Below are 22,224 nucleotides of genomic sequence, written 5' to 3' on the forward strand. Positions count from 1 at the left end.
TGGCCCAGACATAGCCCTATTCAAAAGATTTTCTAATAGCTGGGAAAATATAGACAAAAAACTATACTGTAATATGTTGATAGATGATGTTATGATAAATATATTAGTATCAGATATAGATATAATTTCTAAATTTTGTGAAAATAAATTAAATTTAAATCATCCTCGGGATGACTATAAAGAGTTATTGGAACATTGTTTGCTATTCATCGGAAAAGAGAATGAAAAAATTAAAATCCATCCACCAGGAGCACTTCACAGAGCGAGATGGATGGCTAAAATCATATATTGTTTTAAAATTTATATGTTCCGTTCCGACAAAAATATTATTAACATTATATTTTTACGTTTTTAATTCTTAAGACTATAATCAAATAAACAATAATTAAACTATTAATCATTTAAAAATGTATCATCTTATAATAATCTTAAAATCTAAAGTTGTATTAACATTTTTTCCCTTAAAATATAATATCTCAAACCTTAACGCTTATCAATTTCAGCATCATAGAGTACTAAGAATTCATTTTTAAAGTAAAAACTATTTCATAATTTTAATTTGTATTTGAGTATAAATCATATAGATTTGTACATACAGAGTTCACCAAAAGTATAAATTTGAAATACAGAACGATCTAAATGTATTTACCAAAAATATAGTTATAATATTGAATATAAAAAAAAGTCCAAAAGTATAATAGATAATATTTTGAAAATACAAAGCTCTCCAAAGTATAAATCGTGTAAATTTGATTATAAAAATTAATTAATGTGTAAAAATCATATAAATATCAATAATCACTGTACTCTAAAAGACGTGCAGATACTTGTGGGGTCCTCAATTTTTAGTTATTAATAGCATATAAAATAAGAATATGTATTCATTATTAGACAATTAATACACTGAAATAAACTAAGGTAAAATCAACAAATATAATGGACGAGCCGACAATTTTATAGTTACTATACAGTATTGCTTGAGAATTTAAAAATCGACGTTATTCAGCTACTTACTACAACAGCTAGCAATAACTATTGTCAAACCAGCCTAAATATTATTGTTGTTTGGGTATTTCCATCATAGTGACACATATTTTATCAATCTGATCATGCAACTATTGTTAACTCAAAAAGTTGAATTGTCATCCCAATTAAATAATTTGGTCAGGTTGACAAATTATTTGTTACCAGGCCAATCAATCTTATCAATCTAACAATAGATTTCTCTGAATTAACAAACCTATTTGTCACTTGGTTATTTTTAATTTTATTTAAAGTATACAATATTTTATATTGAAATTAATATTAACACCTTATAAGATATAAAGATGATTAAAAAACCGTTGTGTAGAGATTATGGCATTGCTGAGAAAAGTATAGGTGATAACTGACGTGAAGTGATTCGAATTACTATCATAAGAAACTCTTCGATGCAAATCTGTAAATAGTTTTTAAGTTGAAGAAATTGGTGGATTATACCAAAAGTAACATCAACTCTTATATCTTAATTATACCTTGTTTAGCAGTTTTTAGCTTCGATGCAAAATTGAGAAGGTATTTTACTATGATGCGTTTTTTTGTATGTGTCTGTTACCACTTTTTCTCACCGAACCGATTTTTCTCAACGATATGTCAAAAGATTACAAATTGTATCTAGTTAAAGATATTACCCTCAAAAATTATAAAATTTTCCGTAAATGGTGGAAATTTCCTAAAGAATTAAAAATTTATAAATCGATAAATTTCAATATTTTTAACTTTTTTTTCTTAAAACTGCCATACATTTTTGAAAAATGAAGGAATATAAATAGATAATTTCCTTTCATTTAGTACACATTTTTTGAAATTCTGACCCTAAAACTGTTCATAGTAAGGATTCAAAATGGAAAATTTTACACAAAAAATTCGTTTTTTCAAGTTAAATTTAATAATGTTCCAGAAATACTCCGAGCTTCAATCATATGTTAAAATAAAACTTATGTTATGTCTTGTTTATATTATTTTTGAAATTCATCCTTCATACTTTTTATGAGTGACAACTTTACCTTTGAAATGAAAACATACATATTTAACTAGCTTATAAATTAAAAAATGATTTAATAAAGAAAATGTATGATTGATGACAATTTTCGACTGATTATTCCGAAAATTTATAACTACTTTATAATATAGAGTGGAGATTAAGAGTGGGTTGTTATTTTTAACATTATTGTGTCACAGTCTTTGTCCACTCTTTATTTTAAAATGTTAATAACTTCTTAAATACAACTTTTTTATTTTATTATCTAGTTAAATATGTATATAATCCTATGAAAAATAATGTTGACACCCTTATAAAGTATATAGTTCAAATAAAAAAAAACTTAATACTTAATAAGTCCAAGTTTATATATAATTAAAAAATATCATACATAGTTTTTTTATTATAATTATATTAAGAGATATAGAGTGGCTAATATAAAAATAATCACCTTGTATATAACAACTTACAACTTATTATAATTTCTCCGTAAATATTACAATACATGTTTATTATGTAAACACAATTGAATTACTAGAATTTATATACATAATTTTGAAAAATATGTTCATATTGTCGTAGATGAGATAAGATGAGAGAAAATAGACTTAGATTGTTAAGTCATGTTATGAGGAGAGAAGAATCGGAAGCCGTAAGAACAATTGTGGAAATGAATTTTAAAGGAAGACAAGGTAGAGGAAGACCGAAAAAGAAATGGAGAGATATTATTGAATGCGATTTGAGGACAGCTGACGTGAGCGTAGAGAATAGAGAGATCGTGTCAAGTGGAAGTTTAGGATAAGGGTGGTCGATCTTAAATAGTTGGGATTAAGGCGAGGAAAAAGAAGAAGAAGATTTTCATATTGTCGTTATGGAGCTCTTATGTGAATTTCAATGCGTAAGTTACAAAACATTGACATTTTATGTTTTACTTCAAAATTTCAAACGCTCGTAAAATTTTAAAATAAATTTACAGAGCTTTGAGAATAATTTGCCAATAGTCAAGGCTGAGATTCATAAAAAATTTAAATCGAAACGTATTAAGTAATTAATAGCATCAGAAAATTTTCCATATTTTATAATATAGTAAAATGGTATCGCTAATTTTATCTAACTTTGCTAGTTTTAACTAAATATTTAATGATGTTTTAAAGGTCTTTAATGAATTTTAATTTTGTATTTGGAGAGGAGGATAAGGATCAAAACTTCATTATGAAAATAATGAAATTTAAAAATACAATTTAGTAGAAGTAGTAAATCTTTTGTTATGAATTCCCTCCTTGAAAAATCGTGAGCATCTTAATGATAATTATTTTATTATTGATGATTATATTATTTATTAAATGAAAAATAGAATTATTAATCCAAATACCAGTAAAAATATTTACGATAACTTTACAGAATAATTTATTGAGATAATTTTATAATAGTAACAATAATTATTTAACTTAATTTGTGAAAACAATTATTTAATATTAAATAATAAATGGTTCATATTATATTCTGGTACAGTAATATATAATGTAGACCTTAGACCATCAAGATATTATGATGCTATCATAGATGTGAAACATAAAATATTAGGAGATCTATAAAAAATTTATTAGAAATATAAACAAAACAAAATTTTATAATTTTTATAATTAAATTAGTAAATTATTTAATTAATAAAACAGTAAATGGTAATTTAAATTAATTAATCAATATTAGAATTTTGTATTCTTTTGTTGACAAACATACTTCTAATTGGATCATTTATGTCATTTGTCTAATAATAAAATTTGAATTATTTTTTTAGTATCAAGCAGAAAATTTTGAAAAATTGATCCTCAATCATCAATTATCTTTAAATAAAATTATGAATTAAAAAATATAATTTTAATTATTGTCACAGTTAAATTACAACTAAATCGATTTTAATAATTAATGATAATATTTTAATTCACCCATGTGTTTTTAATTTACATTTGAATGGTTTTTGTGAGAAGTTGGTCAAATAAAAAACGATAATTATTTAGAAAACGAAAAACACGAGATACTTTAACCTGGTAGTAATTATGAATATTAAAGTTCAATTAGCAATAAAATAATAATAGTCACTTTATGGAAAATCGTTCTACCTTTATTTCTTTTCTAAGAATATGTGTGTTTCAATGGCAGATAATTAATATGGATAAATAACTTAAATAATTATGGATAACTGTATACATTATTGCTGATTTATTCTCTGAATAGAAGATTATATGGCTTCTATAAGTTGAGATATATTTTTAAAAATTTACGTTCATATAATAAAGAGAAACAAATGGGTTTAATCTTTAAAAAGTAAAATACTATCATAATATTAAAATTGTTATTAATATTTTAATAACTGATATAATTAAAAAATTTTACTATTAATACACATTTAACTTAATATTAGTATTTTTACTTACTATTACCACCATCACCACCATCTAAATAATTCTAGTAAATTTTCATTATTATTTTAAATTGCTAAAAAGTAAAAGTAAAAGGTAATTTATTTCATAATAATAGAAGGACCACGAGGATCACGTTCACCATAAACATAGATGATTAGTTTTTTAGTATATCATTATATTCAAATTGGAGTATTCAACGAAATTATCAATTTTAAATCCAATTTATAAACATTATCAATATCCTAATAAGAGACATTTCTGATAAAATAATATTTTTATTCGAAAATAACTTAATTTTAGTAATTTAATTTTTATGATTTGAAGGACGACGACGATTAGGTTCTTCTAAACATAAATGATTAGTTTTTTATTATATATCGTTTAATGTATTCAAATTGAAAAAATTAATGAAATTATCAATTTTAAATCTAAATTATTAACATTATCATTATCTTTATAAGAGACATTTCTGATAAAATAATCTTTTTACTAGCAAATAACTTAATGTTGGTAATTTATTTCTTAATAATTGAAGGACCACGAGGATCACGTTCACCATAAACATAGATGATTAGTTTTTTAGTATATCATTATATTCAAATTGGAGTATTCAACGAAATTATCAATTTTAAATCCAATTTATAAACATTATCAATATCCTAATAAGAGACATTTCTGATAAAATAATATTTTTATTCGAAAATAACTTAATTTTAGTAATTTAATTTTTACGATTTGAAGGACGACGACGATTAGGTTCTTCTAAACATAAATAATTAGTTTTTTATTATATATCGTTTAATGTATTCAAATTGAAAAGTTAAACGAAATTAGTTAGTGTAGAGTACTAAAAATCTACTCATCATATTTTGTATATATTCATATGTAGTAATTTAAAAAGGCAAAAATAGAAAAAATTTAAAAAAACGCTTCCATGCAAATCTGTAGATAATGTTTATTGTGTAGATAATTTAAAAAAATTGGTGAATTATTTCAAAAGCTACATGATCTTCTGTTTCCATATTTATATCTTGATTACAAGTTTTATGATTTATAAGTGTAATTTATGAATAATTATTTTTATATAAATATACAGCGTTNTCATCCAGAAATACTGACACATATTTATATAGAGGGTGATTTTTTTATCATAATTCACTCAATTACTTACAGAATAAATATAATTTAAACAATTTTTTTTTTGGTTATCTTTAGTTACACATTATTCTTGAATTATTAACTATGTAATACTTTTTAAGTTCATCCCTTATGCCTTGTAAGGGGGTCAAATTTGTTTTTTTAAATGGTAACACATATTTTGAATTTAATAAAATGTTTGAGTTTTTAATTTAATAGTTAATGGCATTTGAATTTTTAGTATAACTTATTTGTTTATTAGATATACACATTTAAAGTTTCAAATTTTTGAGTTAATAAATATATATAATACACGAGGGATTACAAATACAAGTAGATAATCGGTTTTTTATGTTATCGATATTCGCAGGTACACAGAATTTCTTATCAATGATAGTAAGGCACATTGTTGTGAATTTATAAATACACTAACTGACAATACAGAAACCAATTAGCTATTTAATTAGGTATTTTTAATCCCTCGTGTATTATATATGTAAATAAACTCAAAAATTTGAAACTTTAAATGTTTATATCTTATAAACAAATAAAGTTATATTAAAAATTCAATGCCATTTACTGTTAAATGAAAAACTCAATCATTTTATTAAATTCAAAATATGTGTTACCATTTAAAAAAACAAATTTGACCCCCTTACAAGGCATAAGGGATGAACTTAAAAAGTATTACATAGTTAATAATTCAAGAATAATGTGTAACTAAAGATAACCAAAAAAAAAATTGTTTAAATTATATTTATTCTGTAAGTAATTGAGTGAATTATGATAAAAAAATCACCCTCTATATAAATATGTGTCAGTATTTCTGGATGATTTCCAAAAATTAAGTTAAAAATGTTCTTTTTTCAATACATAATTTTAATTTTTGGACCACTCCTGTATAAAATGAAATGGTCTGATTTAAAAAAAAAGTATGTCAAATGAAAGAGGTATATAAATAGTATTTATCATAAAAAACTGTATTAATCTATAGATTTTTCAAAAAGTTAAAGAAATACAAATTTAAAAATATAAAATCTAGAATTTTAACAGAAAAATAGCATTCAGTAGCCAATTTCAGCTTGAAGAGAAATTAAAGTTCCACATTTTTTTTTTCAATATTAAAAAATATTACATATGCTTTAATTTAAGATATACATAAATCAATATAAATATATTGCCAGTATTTCCGGAACATTTTCAAAAATTAAGTAGAAAATTAATTTTTCGAAAAAAAAATTATCATTTTGAATTTCCCCTGTGGGTAGGTAAAAGGTATGGTTAAAAATATATATACCAAATGATAGGTAAACATCTAATATATCTATTAAAAAAAATTATAGTGATTCGGTCATTTTTAAAAAGTTATGGTAATTCTAAGTAAAAATATCAAAGTACAGTGGGGACGTGGCATAGTTGGGTCCAATATAGATGATATTTGAAAGTGATTAAAATCACTACCATAAAAACCACTTTGATGCAAATCTGTAGATAGTGTTTAATTTTGAAAATTGATTGATTATTCCAAAAGCTATATGATCTCCTATTTCCTTTTTTATATTCTGATTACAAGTTTTATGATTTATAAGTGTAGTATATGAATAAATAAGTATATTTATATATATATATATATATATAATAATACTATATAAATATAAATAGTACTTATCTTAAAAAAAATATAATGATCCATACATTTTTCAAAAAGCTTTATAAAATTAAAATATAAAATGAATTTTTTTACAAAAATCGTATTTTTATATTTTTTTATTAACTTTGATGTCCGTTTTCACTGTGAAGACAAAATGAAGTCCAAAATTTTTTTTTATTATAATAAAGTATATTACATTAGCTTTAATTTAAGATATATATAAAAGTGTCAGATTTTCCGGAAACTTTCAAAAGTTAAGTTGAAAAAGTAAATTTTTTGTGAAAAAGTTTTAATTTTGAATCCCCCCTGTGAGCTGGTAAAGGGTCAAAAATATAAAAAAAAAAATATCAAATGATAGGCAAATACCTCATGTATCTATAAAAAAATTATATCGAATTTGTCAATTTTAAAAAAGTTATGGTAATTTTAAGTAAAAAAATTTAAAAAATGTCGAAAATTATAAATTTTTAAATTTTTTCGGAGATTTCCTCCATTTACGGGAAACGAGGGAATTTTTTTCAATATTTGAGGGTAAATCTTCGACTAGATACAATTTGTGATCTTTTGAAGTATCGATGAGAGAATTCAGTTTGGTGAGAAAAAATGGTAACAAACACAAAATTAATACCTCCTCAGCTTCGCATCGAAGCTAAAATCCGACACCCTACAAGGTATAATGGATGAACATAAAAAACATTTCAAGATTAATACAATGTATATTAAGAAAAATATTGAACAAAAAGAAACCACAAAAAAATATATATGAAATTAAATATATATTATTTTTTTTCCAGAATTTATCAATAATTTTATACCATGTCGAGAGGAGGAGCGAGGCCAAAAAATATCTAGTGATAACAATAGCAGTACTCGCGCTGTGACCCGAATAAAATATTAGCCATATCATAGAATTTTTTTTCATAGATTCAATGCCAAGGAAAAAGATAATTAGTAACAAACATTATGAACATACAGATCCGCAGAATATTTGGCCGTTATTGAACTTCAATATCTAGACTATTCAGATAACCAGATGGTACGGATTATTCACATTCTTCAAAATTATACAAGGTGTAAATGTATGGGACTATAGTAAAATATGAGTGAGCATATAAGAAGGGTTGTAAAATACGTCTCCAAACTTTTAAAAATAAACAATTTGAGGCCCAAATAAATACAATTTTATAGAGATGTGAGTCGGTATTATACATGTGTATTATACGGTATGATACAGAGTATGATACATGCGTATAAAATTATTTTATACCAGCTGTATCAAAAAAAAAAAAAAGCTTTATCAATATTTATATTCTTTTGGATTTTATTTTAATTGATGTACGCAATTGTAATTAATGTTATAGTTGGATTGCATTATTAGATTTAAATCTATCTATAATCGTGATTATTATTGTAGATTAACAGATATATTTTTAAAACATAATTAGTTGTCAGATCCGCCAGGAAAACATGGTTATCATAACAAACAAAAGCAATGGACTTGTGTACGGTATAACCGTGGTCTCAGTATGTTTTTAGTATTACCACACAATAATCTTGTCACATTTTAAGCGCCAACGCATGTCAGTTCAAATGGAAGAAAATAAAAGCACAGAACAGGTGAATCTATTCTGTGGTAAAAGTATTTTGTTTTGTGATTTAAATTGTTTAAGTTTAAAGTATTATTTGCAAATTACGAACTAAGATGGGTCGTCTATCAAAGCAAAAACGAGAATGAAACAGATGAACTATTTGATGATGTCATGACATATACAAATTAAGATTATAAAATATTTCATACTTTATAAAAATTAATTCTTAGTACTCTGTGATACTAAAATTTATAATCGATAAGGTGCTTAAGTTATTTTTTTTAAGGTAACAAACGTTAATACAATTATAGATTTTAAGATTAATAGTAAGATGCCATATTTTAATTTTTTAATAGTTTATTTAAAGGATAGGTTTTTTATTTTTAAGAAAAAGTAAGTTTTATTATTTTATTTATTAAGTTATTAAAAATTTTAAGTTTTTAATGTGATAAAATTTCAATTGTGTATTTATACTTGTTTAAAAAAGTAGAGTTCTCAGACCTTTAACATCATGGGTGGTATCTGATTGTAAATTGACTATAGTTGGTACTTAGTTGATACTAAATCATCCTCTAGAGAGGAATTCTGGATAGAGAAATATCTTAGTTCAATACTTTAACTAATTACTCCCTGAACATTTGTTTTCATCAATTTTGCTAAAGGCTTTTTCAGTAAGTACACATTTATTTATTGAGTTTTATGAAAAATAATCACTCTAAAGTTTATTTTTTTCCAAATTTTAAGGTGCTACAATAATTTATACGGTATTATACAGTATTATACGTGTATTATACGATATTATACAACAAAAAAATAAAATACCGTATTTTAACAACTCTGCAATTTTATATTCCATAAATTTTAAAAAGAACAAGTTAAAAATTAAATTTTTAATCATAAATAATTCATTAAGTTTAATACATGTAGCTCAAATTATTTTTAAGTTATATATTCAGTTTATTAAGGTTTAACTCATGAAGACTGAAACTTTGTCGAAAGATAATTAAAAAATTAATTCTTTCTATAATTTTATTCATCAAATTATGCCCCTTTAAATACTTTGGGTGAATTCAATTATAAAAATAATTATAATGAATATGCAGAAAGTTAAAAAGGAGAATAAAAAATATATTTAAATATTTTTTTTATTTAATGTTATTAATTTTCTGATCATTATTTAAAACATCACCATCATCACCTACACCTAAATATAGTACATTTGTCTTTTATTTTATATCGCTAAAAGTATTCAAATTTAAAAGTATATGAAATTATTAATTGTATTACCTTGACTAGGCAATATGATGTGGATGAATCCTGTACAATTCTCTATAAACAAAAATAAATATATAATGATACTTATAATTCTAATATATTTATTTGACTTATTGATTTTTGGTTATTAATTAGTTTTTATTGAATGTTACAAAAATTTTAAAATGTGCAAGTTCATTTAGAGGTATATACACTTAAAATTTAAGAATTCACGAAATTAATAATTGTATATTGTATATGTAATTATACATCTGTTATATAAATTAAAAGTCTACAAATTTTAATTACAAAATAGCTTGGCCATTTACCAATCAAGATTTTTTTTTTTATTTATTTAATAAAAGATCATTGAGCAACAAAGGTATATTTCGAGGGTAGCATTGAGCAAGTGTACATTTTTTTAGTGCTGTAAGTAATTTTTAGGTACAAACTATGTATATAATGTGCTTAAATTACTAGTTTTGTCAATGATTAGAGTCCCGCAGCTCGGACATGATATTTTGTTTTTTAACCAATCGTCTAAACATAGTTTACATGCGAAATGTTGACAGTAACGTAAAAAATACGCTTCCTTTTTAATTTCATTGTCACAAATAACGCATTCATCTAAATATATGTAACAAGATAAAAAGTAAAATATTACAATACTAATATTGAACATTTTTAAATATTTAAGAAAAATTTGTGCAACGTAAGCATTAGCCATCCAGTTTTTGTTAATTTGACGGTTCATTACAGGTTCACGAAATTCAATACGATATTTCAATTTAAAAGTTATTACGCAGAATTAATATAAAAAAAATGGTAGTAGAGTGACATCGCTGCATAGTGTGGACATAGATTTTGGAAACATTATGTATGATAATTAAATGTAAAATTTATTGGGTAGAACTAATTAATAAAATGATTAATCCCACAAATTTAAAAAATTAAATTTTATTAGTCACGTTTGGAGATAACACTTTTTGGGTGTATTCAATTATAATACCTATATTAATTAATGTGCAATGAGTTGAATACAAGAATTAAAAATTTAATAAAACAATTTATTGTTCTAAAATAATTATAATATTTCACAGTGTAAATATTATGTATTGTGCTGTAATATTGACTTAAATTTATTAATTTTTTACTTACTACCAATAAAACTAACACTATCATCTACAATTAAATATATTACTATTAGTATATTACTATACCACTATTACTATTAATATTAAGAAATTATTAATTACATATCTAACATTTTTATTTTCATTGAAAGTTACAAAAAGTTTTTTATGTGAAGCAGTATTGTTTATAAGTCTAAAATTGCTTTTTGGGTGTATTCATACATAAAAATAATAATAATAATAAATATGCAGTTAATTATTTACATAATAATTTATTATTTTTGATTATATATAACATAGTACTACATAATATTAATATTATGTGTTGTGCTGTTATATTAACTTGTATTTAGTAATATTTTGCTTAACATTTGAAGATTTAACACAATCGCCTTGAACTGTAAATATATAGTAGATTTTTATTTTTATTTCATATTATATTTATCATAGAGCTCCTCAACAGTATCTATCTATTTTAAATTTATTAACTGGTTTGTCAGGAGAATAATTAAATGCGTTCGAAGTGCTTGACCAAAAATCGTACCTACGAATTTTCTTATTACGTTTCATAGTTGCAGACCTAAACTCGTGCTCTTTGAAACGTGAGACTATTCAAATGATTTAACAAAGTTTGTAAATTTGATACATACATTAAATTTCAATATTCATCATAACCCTTTTATTTGATTGTATTGTCATTATCTAAACCCTCGCACTCTACGACCCCAATAATATTAAACAAACTGAATTATAGTAACCTAAAGTAAGATGATTAAATTTATTCAAATGCTCAAAAATTCAAATTAATTAATCAACACACCTAATTTTATTTATTTTATTATATCATAACTAAAACCTTACTTTTGGCTCATTATAACTCTGTAGGTAGGGTCAAGGGGGGTAAATGGAAATTGGGACAAAAGGAAAAAAATATTATTTAAAATAAATTATTAGTGATTATAGAATTCGATATCATTATAATCACAGTACACATAAGGTATAATAGTGTGCAATGATAAAAATATGGAAAATTTGAGGATATGTATAAATTGTTATCACTCGAAAAAGTGTTTATGATTATTTTAGATTATATTTTCTGCTCGACGGCTTTTGAGAATTNAACGGCTTTTGAGAAGGGCATCTTCATCAAAAATATAAGTAGAACAGTACAGTTTGAACTAAATTGTCATTTCATATTTACTTATTTACTATACGGCCCTAAAACTAGTTTAATATCACTTTTTCTATGGAATTATATATTTTTTGTAAAATACAAAATAAAAATCAATTGGGGTAAATGGAAATTTGGTTTTGGGGTAAATGGAAATATTAATAACTAATATAATTTGAAATATTACGATCTTTATCATTTTTTTTTCAACTTCAGAGTACGTAATTATATAAAAAAAACATATTAACAGTTGTAGAAAATCAAATTTCATTAGAACCTTCAACGTCAAACACTTTTATAGACTAAATTTTTCCAACATCAAGTAATAATATCTCAGTAAGCCCAAAAGATATAATATCTATTTTTTCAATTCAATTAATACAATATAAAACTAACAATACAATTTGTGTTACAAAAGACCGAGTTCCTCGTTTTAGAGTAACAAAGTATGGTGAAGTTTTAACAAATAAAAATGTGTTAAAATAATTGGAGGAAGCAACCTCAAAGAAAAAGCTAATCAAATATCCTAGTAAACTTGGGAGACCTAAGAAAGCTACTAAAGATGTACAAAATATTGTGTTGGAACAATCAATTGATAATATTGATGATGTAGTTTATCATTCATCAGAAGATGATTGTAATGACAATTCATTAGATTTAAGTATTGAAGAAGTTTTATACAATACATCAATTTGGTCTCAAATAAAACCTGAAGTATTTCTTTTAATAGATTTTATTGGAGGGAACCGTAAGAAACAACATTTTAAGTATGTATGTTTAATTAAACGTGTAGATGAAGATGATGGGGATATTTTAGTTCGAGGATTAAAAAAAAATAATGAAATTGGAACTGATTTTTATATTGTTGAAAATGACTTGTCAGATATTACACTAGAGATGATTCTTGCCATATTATCAATACCAACTGAACATAAGAAAAACAGAAAAACGATATACACATTTACTGGATACATAAATGTCGATGAAAAATAATCAGTTTAGGCACTACGTTACCTACTTATTCATACATTAATTTATGTGATGTATTTAAAAACTAAAAATGCTGTTAGTTTGTTTATAATTTTTACTTTACATTGTTATTTTTTATGTTAAATTATTATTATCACTATTATATGAAAACAAAAGACTGTTAATATATTTTGAAAGTTTATGAAATAGTAAGTAAGCATTAAACTGTAAATTATGTTAAAATAATAAAGATTACCTAATTATTGGACTAATTTAATTATAATTTATGTAATTCAAACAAATTTTCATTTGCCCCAGGCTTATAACATTATCAACTATACTTTTATTTTCATTTACCCCATACATAATATACTATTTGGGGCAAATGTAAATTTTTTATGCAATTTTATATTATTTTTTTTTCTTAAAATAATCAACTATTTTAACGTTTGATTGAAATGTTAGACACATATTGTATATAGTTCAATAGTTTTTATATAAACCAAAATTAAAAAAAACCCAGCACAGGGGTGTCGCGGCACGGTGGTGACGTGGCATAGATGGATCAAGTATAATGATATCTGACAGTGATTAAAATCACTATCAAAAAAAAAAAACGCTTCGATGCAAATATTTAGATAGTGTTTAATTTTAAAAAATTGGTGAATTATTCCAAAAGCCACATTAAGATAAAGTATATCGAATGAAAAAGAGATTATTAAAAAATAATATTTCTCATAAAAAAATTGTATTGATCCATACACTTTTCAATATGTCATAGCATTATAAAGTTAAAAATGTAAAAAATAAAATCGAGAATTTTCACACAATAATAGCATTCGGTAGCCATTTTCACCGTGAAGATCAAATAAAGTCCAAATTTTTTTTTTTGCATAATAAAGTAAATTACATTAGCTTTAATTTAAGATATATATAAAAGTGTCATACTTTCCGGAACATTTTCAAAAGTTAAGTTGAAAAAGTTAATTTTTTGTGAAAAATTTTTCTTTTTAAATCCCTCCTTGTGGGCAGGTTAAAGGTTAAATTTATGAAAAAAATATACCAAATGAAAGGTATTGATATTATGCATCTATATAAAAAAGGATTATATTGATATGTTCATTTTTGAAAAAGTTATGGTACTTTTAAGTAAAAAAAATTTCGAAAATTTTTAAATTTGTAATTTTTTTGGAGGTTTCCCCCATTTACGGGGAACGAGGGAATTTTTTCTATTTTTGAGGGTAATGTCTTCGACTAGATACAATTTGTGATCTTTTGACGTATCATTGAAAGAAATCGGTTCGGTGAGAGCTGAGAAAAAGTGGTAACAGACACAAAAAAAAAAAATAAATAAACACATATTAGTAAAACCAATACCTTCTCAGCTTCGCATTGAAACTAAAAAAATTATTACTACATGAATCTAATAAAAGTTGTAAAATATGTAAATTTCATTTCCATTTACCCCACTTGACCCTACTTTATAATCATTAATTTTTTTATTAAACAGGTTACACTATTTTCAAATTTCTTCATAATGAATATAGTTTAAAAAAACACGATTTTAAAGGACATCGAACTAAAAAGTTAAAAGGAATTTTTAAAATAAGCTTAAAACAATAATGAATGAAAAATACTAGTATTATTGTGAATAAAAAGCGTCGGGCGCTCAATATACGAAAAATATGGCACAAAGCCTCTATATATATATGATAACGTTATCTAGTGATCATTACTCGCTTTTAAGTTTATTTTTTTCTATAGCGTTTGTATATTCTTTTTTCACTAGTATTGTTTTTTTTCTATTTTAAAACTCTTTCAACCTCTGTTCGTACTATTCAACTATACAGAGTGATTCATTAAGGATAAGACACTTGTTTACTCAGTAACTATTGAAAATTTTTAATTTTTGGTAAGGAAAATATTGTTTGATTCAAAAAACACTACAATAATATGTAGTAAAAATATGATATTTTTCATCCCTTCAAGGTTAAAAAACATTAACTTGACTTTTTTTAAAAGAGAACACATATTTTGAATTTAATAAAATTTTTGGGTTTTTAATTTAATAGAAAATGGCATTTGAATTTTTAATATAACTTTATTCGTTTATTAGATATAAACACTTAAAATTTCAAATTTTTGTGTTAATATACTTATATAATACACAAGAGAATACAAATACGAGTAGCTAATTGGTTTTTTATGGTATCGATATTCGCAGGTACACAGCATGTCTTATCAATGGTAGTAAAACACATTGTTGTAAGTTTATAAATACACTAACTAACAATACAGAAAGTATATCTATTGGTAGTCATAATTGATAATAAACAATTCGTGACTGTGACAGAAATGTCATAAAAAACCAATTAGCTGCAACTTTGGTGGTATTCACAAATTTTTTAAGGAACAACTTAATCAGTGACATTGTTAAAGTTCAGTTATGGCACTGAACTTTCCAAATGCTGACTCTCAAATTATTACTCGGTCTAATTCCAGATCAACCAGTTCGCTTACCATAGATATTTTCAACAAAACTATGGCTGAGCACCAAAAAACTCAGATTGAAACCCTTAACCAGTGTAAATTACTTTGCGAATCCCAAAATGCAAGGTTTACTGAACTCAATGAGAGTATAGGACTTCTATCCTCTCAGGTTGTAGATTTAAAATCGGAAGACGACAAACTTCGTGAGTTTATCTCTAATCTAGTTAAACGCATTGAAACCCTTAACTCTGCAAAAAGTCGTTCTAATTCATTACATAAATGCTTGTGCAAAGAAACCAAGTATGCAGTAAGTAAGACGAAGTTTAAGAGATATGATGAGAAACTCAAAAATTTGAAACTTTAAATGTGTATATCTAATAAACAAATAAAGTTATATTAAAAACTCAAACATTTTATTAAATTAAAAATATGTGTTACCATTTAAAAAAACAAAGTTGACACCCTTACCAGGCATAAGGGATGAACTTAAAAAGTATTACATAGTTAATAATTCAAGAATAATGTGTAACTAAAGATAATAATAAAAAAAAATGCTTAAATTATTATTATTCTGTAAGTAATTGAGTGGGTTATGATAAAAAAATCACTCTGTATATAATATTGATGATACGCCCGCGTGTACAGGTACGAAAACCAATAATATAAATTTATACAGTAATAGTGTTGCTGGTGTGTGGTGAGCATGGTGGGATGAATGTGTTACAACAATCTAGTCTCAAGGTCATAGACGACGGGATACCCGAGAATAATAACACGTAGTGCGTAGAGTGTTACAAATAACAAACATACATGTGAAACTAATAAAAGCGTGTTAAAAAGCTTTCTTAAGAATAAACCGTATTTGGCTTCATTTTAATATTCTAAAAATAGTCATAACTCATTAAAAAAACGATACCTAAATATAGTTAATATACACTGATGTATATTACTGATATGCATTATTTAAAAAAATTAAAATTGAATTTTGTAATGAATTTGAATAATAAGTCAAAATTAAATACACCAAAATAATTTACATAATTTTTAATGCAAAAAATCTTTGACAGTTTTTTTTTACTATGCTGTAAATAAATTCCTTTAAATTCTTCTAGTTGTCTTTGTTATGACTTTCAAATAGAATAGTTTCCTAAAAATGAGTTGTGACACTTAATAAATGCAAATGGCTCAATTTTAATAATGTCGTCCATTAACACAAAAATATTAGCGTCTAAAAAGAGTTTTAGCTTATCATAATTACCATCTGAAGAACTTTCAAGAGATTTTATTATGACACAGAAACACACTGTAAAATAGCAAAAAATATGGTTTCATAATTGCATTATTAATTAAACTTATTCACTATGTTATTCACATATTTAAAGTTTTCATTGTTATACATAACACAAAATTTTTATATCTAGACTGCAAGTGGGCTTTTATATTGTAACAACAACATTGTTTGCCACTTGCATAACGACTAGCTATAGTAGCAAGGATCGCCACTATCTAGGTGTGGTGTCACACCTATCAGATATTTACCGGACTATAGGTGGAATTTAATTAAAAGTTAATTAAAAGTATAATCTAAGTTAATATGTCATTATATTTATAAATTACTATAATACCTCATGGTTTTTTAAACACAATTATGACAATCAAAGTCGTATGTGGTTGATATGTAAAACATACCGTAGCCCGTGTCTAAATTAAGGAATAGGGATAAAATACACGCGAGTAATTAAGTTACTCGTGCAATAAAATAAATATTACACTTGAAATTAATAAGGAAATTTAATTTTATTGTTATAAAAAAAGAAAATTAAGTTAAACACAGAAAAAAATGCGAATGCATCAAATAAAATAAAATAAAATATTTAAACAAAAAAAAACAAATAATATTACAAACATCACGGACAGTATTGGAAAACATCCGTTAATGTTAATGGGAAATTAATGAAGAACACTAGGAGCGGTCTGGACACTCGCTCCTTAGCGTTGGCTAGAAGAAAAGGGAAACACGTGCTCTCTACACATAAACAAAATTAAGTTAATTTACGATAAAATAAAAATGAAATAAAATAATTAATAAAATATAGCTCATTACATAAATATAATATATAAAAGAAAACGATACCCGGTCTCCGAAGAGACCCATCCGATGGTCTGGATGCTTCGTCGAAAAGACCTGGCCGTTCGCCGTTGGCGGCTCTACTCCATCATTGAAAAAAAATGACCAACAATAAACGTGTGCACACTAGCACGGTCAATGACAGAAGAAAGAAAGGAGAAGAGCCAACACCGATCTAACGGCGATTTTGAATCGATAACGGCCAGTCTTTTTGGAAGGGATCAATATTGATAAACAATTCAATTTTAATTATATTTCTCTTTTATCGACTTATTTAGCGGTCAGCGGCAAAATAAGTGGTTGACACCGCTGTGTCAGAAAAAGGTTCTTTCACGCGATAAAATAAATAAGTAGACATAACAAAAAATCATAAACGGTCCACCTTCGAATTTGTGACGTTACAAGACTTAAAACTAAAATTCATAAATTTTTAGATTAATATTAATGAAATTTGTGCAATTCCAGCTATATTTTTCCTTTAGTATAAGCAATTTGAGATTTTATAACCTTTTGGTTTTAAATAATATATAGTATGACCATGCCTTTGTGGAATGAAAAAATAAGATTTGATAATTAAGCCTTATAATATAGTAGATCAAAAAACAATGTATGTATAACTAATAACAAGAAGATAATATTTCGGTTAAAAACAAGCACAAAGGAAATAATAAATGAACTTAAAATTGCACATTAATTAACAAATCACATATTCATTTTAAATATCATACTTATTCTAAATGGACTGTATAATCTTTAAACAATAAAATAATGATTCTCAATATTTATTGATTAATATTTATGTAAGTGCAGTGGCATATATAACACGACAGATCTACACTAATTACAACCGCATGTGTGCCGGACAGATATGCATTAACAAACGGTTGTATAAACACTCTTCTCGCGTATCACATTGGCGTCAATTCAAAAAAACCAATAATAAGAGCCGATTATTTCCCGTCGGTCAAACCAATAGGAGACTAAAATGATACACAGAAGGCAATAACACCGTAAAATTTTATTCGTGTTGAATCGCTAACTCGATAATTGTGGCGACAACGCAAATTTTGGTCAAAGGAAATATAAGAACCTATTGAAATTTAGAGCAGGACAAAATAATAAAAAATGAGGGAAATCACTAATAAATTCCTCCTCGTGGAGGTGGCAGAAAGGGACAGACTTAAGCGGCAAATTATAATTATTATTATAAATCTGATTTCAACACATTGTCAAAATATAATGTTGTTTACGTTATCCAAATACAAGGTCACCTGCAGGATTTAACAACAATAAGGGCTATTATTTTTTAGGGAACAATTTAGCATATTTTAATTTTATTAACCTTTTTTGTTGTTTATTAAATATTTTTGGACAATTTTGTGTTACCAAAACCATGTATTTTAATAATGTCCAAAAAATATCACTTTTTTTTATTACCTACTACAATTATTCTGATGAAAATTTATAAAACAAAAAACACGCACATGTTCAAGTTTTTAAAAAATAAAATGTATTGTGTTTTATATTTTTAAAGACATCGCGTGAGTTATAACTAAATATTCACTCTGTTTATATCTAAAAAAATTAAAATATATTTTTTCCATTTTATGTTTATTTTGCGAATAATTTAGTGGGCTCTGATAAACGTATCTCACTTTATATCGTTGAGAGATACTTACCTTCCAAGTATATTGGAATGCACATAACAAAAAATATTGATAAAATATGGAATTTCTAAAACAAATTTTAAAATTTTAAAGCAATATCAATAATTGTCAAAATCAGATTAATCTGTATAAAGTAAATAACAACAAGCATAATTTTTCCTAACAAATTAACAAAGATATACTTTAACTACTTCAGTAGAATTGACAATTTTTGAATAATCATTTTTAAAATTAATCATTTAATAGGATTTGCCTAGCTAGGGCCGTTATAATAAGATTAGAGAATAATGTAACTATTTAATATCCTTAAATTATATAATAATAATAATATATGTAAAAAAAAATTACTTACCATAGCTGTATTAAGTCTCAAAAAATGTACTATAAGATTTGATAAGATTGACTGTAAAACAGTTATTATAAGGACTTGAAGTAAAATCTTAGCTTATTGGCAAACAAGAAATACTTCTAATAATAAATAAAATAAATATAGTATGTTTGCATGTATAGTATGTTAATGATATATTGAAACACATTATAGCATTTTTTTTTCGTGAAATGTATTTTAAACATTACAAAAATTACATACATTGTATTAGATTATATTTTATGATTAGTAAATAACGAATGAAAACTACATATTTTAACAAAAATTTTACAAGGTCTATGAACACCTAATATGGAAAAATTTAATTTAATAATTATTAAATCCTAGTTTACTAGAATTTACCGAAAATAATATTATATATTATGTTGAATTTTTATGTACATTTATTTACTCTTATTAAACGATTTTATTTTTAAAAAATATTAGAGATGTATGTATTAAAATTTTAATATTTGATGTGAGTATCTGTAAAAAATGTTTTTATTACGCAGTAACAAATAATTTATTTGAATATACATTTACGTGTATTCTAACACATTTTAAACTACTCTAACCGTTTAAATAATATCGATTTTTACGAGTGAAAAACTAAGTATTTTATTGTTTAGACCAGTTCTAAACAAATGATATATGTATATGATCTAAATGTATATACTGTCGTAATATACTCATCACTGCCATAACATGGAATATTTATACATTATATTCTTAGAAGGACATGATCCTTGTCAAACAAAAATTTTTTATAAACATTTAAGAGAAATAGTCAACAAACTCATACTGTTTAGTTATATTATAATATACACAATTCAATCATAAATAAATTAATAGTCACCTTTAAAATCCTTTCTTTCGAAAAGAAATCTATAAATTATTTTTGTCATCTCTTTTATTCTAATATTAATAATTAAGAGGACGCTACACCGCCATAATTTTAGGCTTGAAAATGATCAAAAGTATAATTCATATTATACGGTTTAAAGTGATCGTAGAAATTTATTATACATATCGTAGAAATGTATTGTATCAACCCTAATCTTATTTCTAAAAAATATGTTGATGTTATTTATAAAATGTTAAAATGATTTATATATTTTATTTGTCTGAAATGATTTCTGTATTTCATGTTAATATATCATTAAACAGTTGCACTATAAGAAAAGAATAATAATAGTTTGAAATAGAAATTATTGTAATTAATTATCACACACAAATTATCAATAACGTCATTTGTACCAGTAGTTATCTAAGGTTGTGCTGACTGTGGGTCGTGTCAATAAATACCTTGAGTAGTATAGGAACTACAAGTGGGCTCTTTATTTTCGCAAGAGTCTTTATTTGTATTTACCATACAGGTAACCCACTCAAAGATTGAACTAGACTGGTTAACTACGTACAAAAGTTTTCTTTTTTTTATTTATTTAAACAGTATTTTATTCTAGAGATTATTTCATTTTTCTAGTTCCCTACTTAATTTATGTATTCATAATACTTAACTTTAAACCATATAAATCTTCTGTGAAATACGAGTTTACCTTAGTGATGTTGGAAGTAAGGTTGAAAATAAATATACTTCGATTTTTTGTAAAATTATAAAATTTGCGAGCCACTTCTTACACTTGTTGAAAGTTCATAAAGTCAAATATCAGTGAGTTGAATTGACAGTTTTTGTGCCCTTTTATATTAAACTTAATTAATTTGTGCAAGAAGTGACACAACCTTTTACTATTATCTGTTTATTAATGAATTGTGTTAGTTATAACATATCATTTTACTTAAAATAGATGATTTGTCACAACTAAAGAATTTCTTAGAGTTATTACATTAGATTTGTATCAATGCATTTTTAGACATATTTTTCGGAATAGTTTAAAGGATTAACATGAATAATTTATATTTAATTTAATGACCAGTAGACAATGATTTATAGACTACTGAAAAGAGTGATGTATATATTATAAAACATTTTAATAAATTTCTTGTTATTTGTACGTTCCGCAATCACAGTCTGCGTCTGTGGTTAAAATCTATTTGCACATATTATCTTTAGTTTTTCCGATCGTCTGTCCCTATAACTCTTCAATAATTACTTGAACTAATAAACAAAAGCTCGCTGAAAAAATGACATTTAAAAATATAATAAAATGGCCTTAAAACTAAAAAAAATTCTTTTTTTTTTTTTTTTTTTTTTTTTTTTTTTTTTT

General features: G+C 24.5%; 1 protein-coding gene and 1 long non-coding RNA gene across 3 annotated transcripts; both read right to left on the reverse strand.

Annotated features, from left to right (window-relative positions):
* Positions 1 to 3,415: 3,415 nt before the first annotated feature.
* Positions 3,416 to 5,202, reverse strand: LOC126909243 (uncharacterized). Its single transcript, XR_007704972.1, has 3 exons — positions 5,176 to 5,202; positions 4,456 to 4,476; positions 3,416 to 3,864 (listed from the first exon to the last, which is right to left on the reverse strand). It is a non-coding gene; the product is annotated as an uncharacterized LOC126909243 (long non-coding RNA).
* Positions 5,203 to 9,982: 4,780 nt separating this feature from the next.
* LOC126909162 (uncharacterized) lies at positions 9,983 to 20,111 on the reverse strand. Of its 2 annotated transcripts, XM_050691586.1 has the most exons (6): positions 19,985 to 20,110; positions 19,645 to 19,699; positions 17,096 to 17,140; positions 11,233 to 11,256; positions 10,552 to 10,701; positions 9,991 to 10,149 (listed from the first exon to the last, which is right to left on the reverse strand). In XM_050691586.1, the coding sequence occupies exons 1-6, from the start codon at positions 19,985 to 19,987 to the stop codon at positions 10,076 to 10,078; spliced, it is 351 nt and encodes a 116-aa protein (XP_050547543.1). In that variant the 5' UTR covers positions 19,988 to 20,110; the 3' UTR covers positions 9,991 to 10,075. The 2 variants fall into 2 exon arrangements, with proteins under 2 accessions (XP_050547549.1, XP_050547543.1); XM_050691592.1 differs by lacking the exon at positions 11,233 to 11,256 and having other exon boundaries at positions 9,983 to 10,149; positions 19,985 to 20,111.
* Positions 20,112 to 22,224: the final 2,113 nt, after the last annotated feature.

This window comes from Daktulosphaira vitifoliae, unplaced genomic scaffold (genome assembly GCF_025091365.1).
Source record: "Daktulosphaira vitifoliae isolate Bord-2020 unplaced genomic scaffold, ASM2509136v1 Scaffold_1, whole genome shotgun sequence".
NCBI lineage: Eukaryota > Metazoa > Arthropoda > Insecta > Hemiptera > Phylloxeridae > Daktulosphaira > Daktulosphaira vitifoliae.

Excerpts from the sequence above, each read along its gene's own strand:
- LOC126909162 (XM_050691586.1), bottom strand. Across the intron at positions 11,257-17,095 it reads TCTTGAAAGTTCTTCAGATG|ATGATAGTGTTAGTTTTATT; the intron begins GTAATTATGATA and ends ATTTAATTGTAG. Across the intron at positions 10,702-11,232 it reads TAGTGTTAGTTTTATTGGTA|ATGAATGCGTTATTTGTGAC; the intron begins GTAAGTAAAAAA and ends ACATATATTTAG.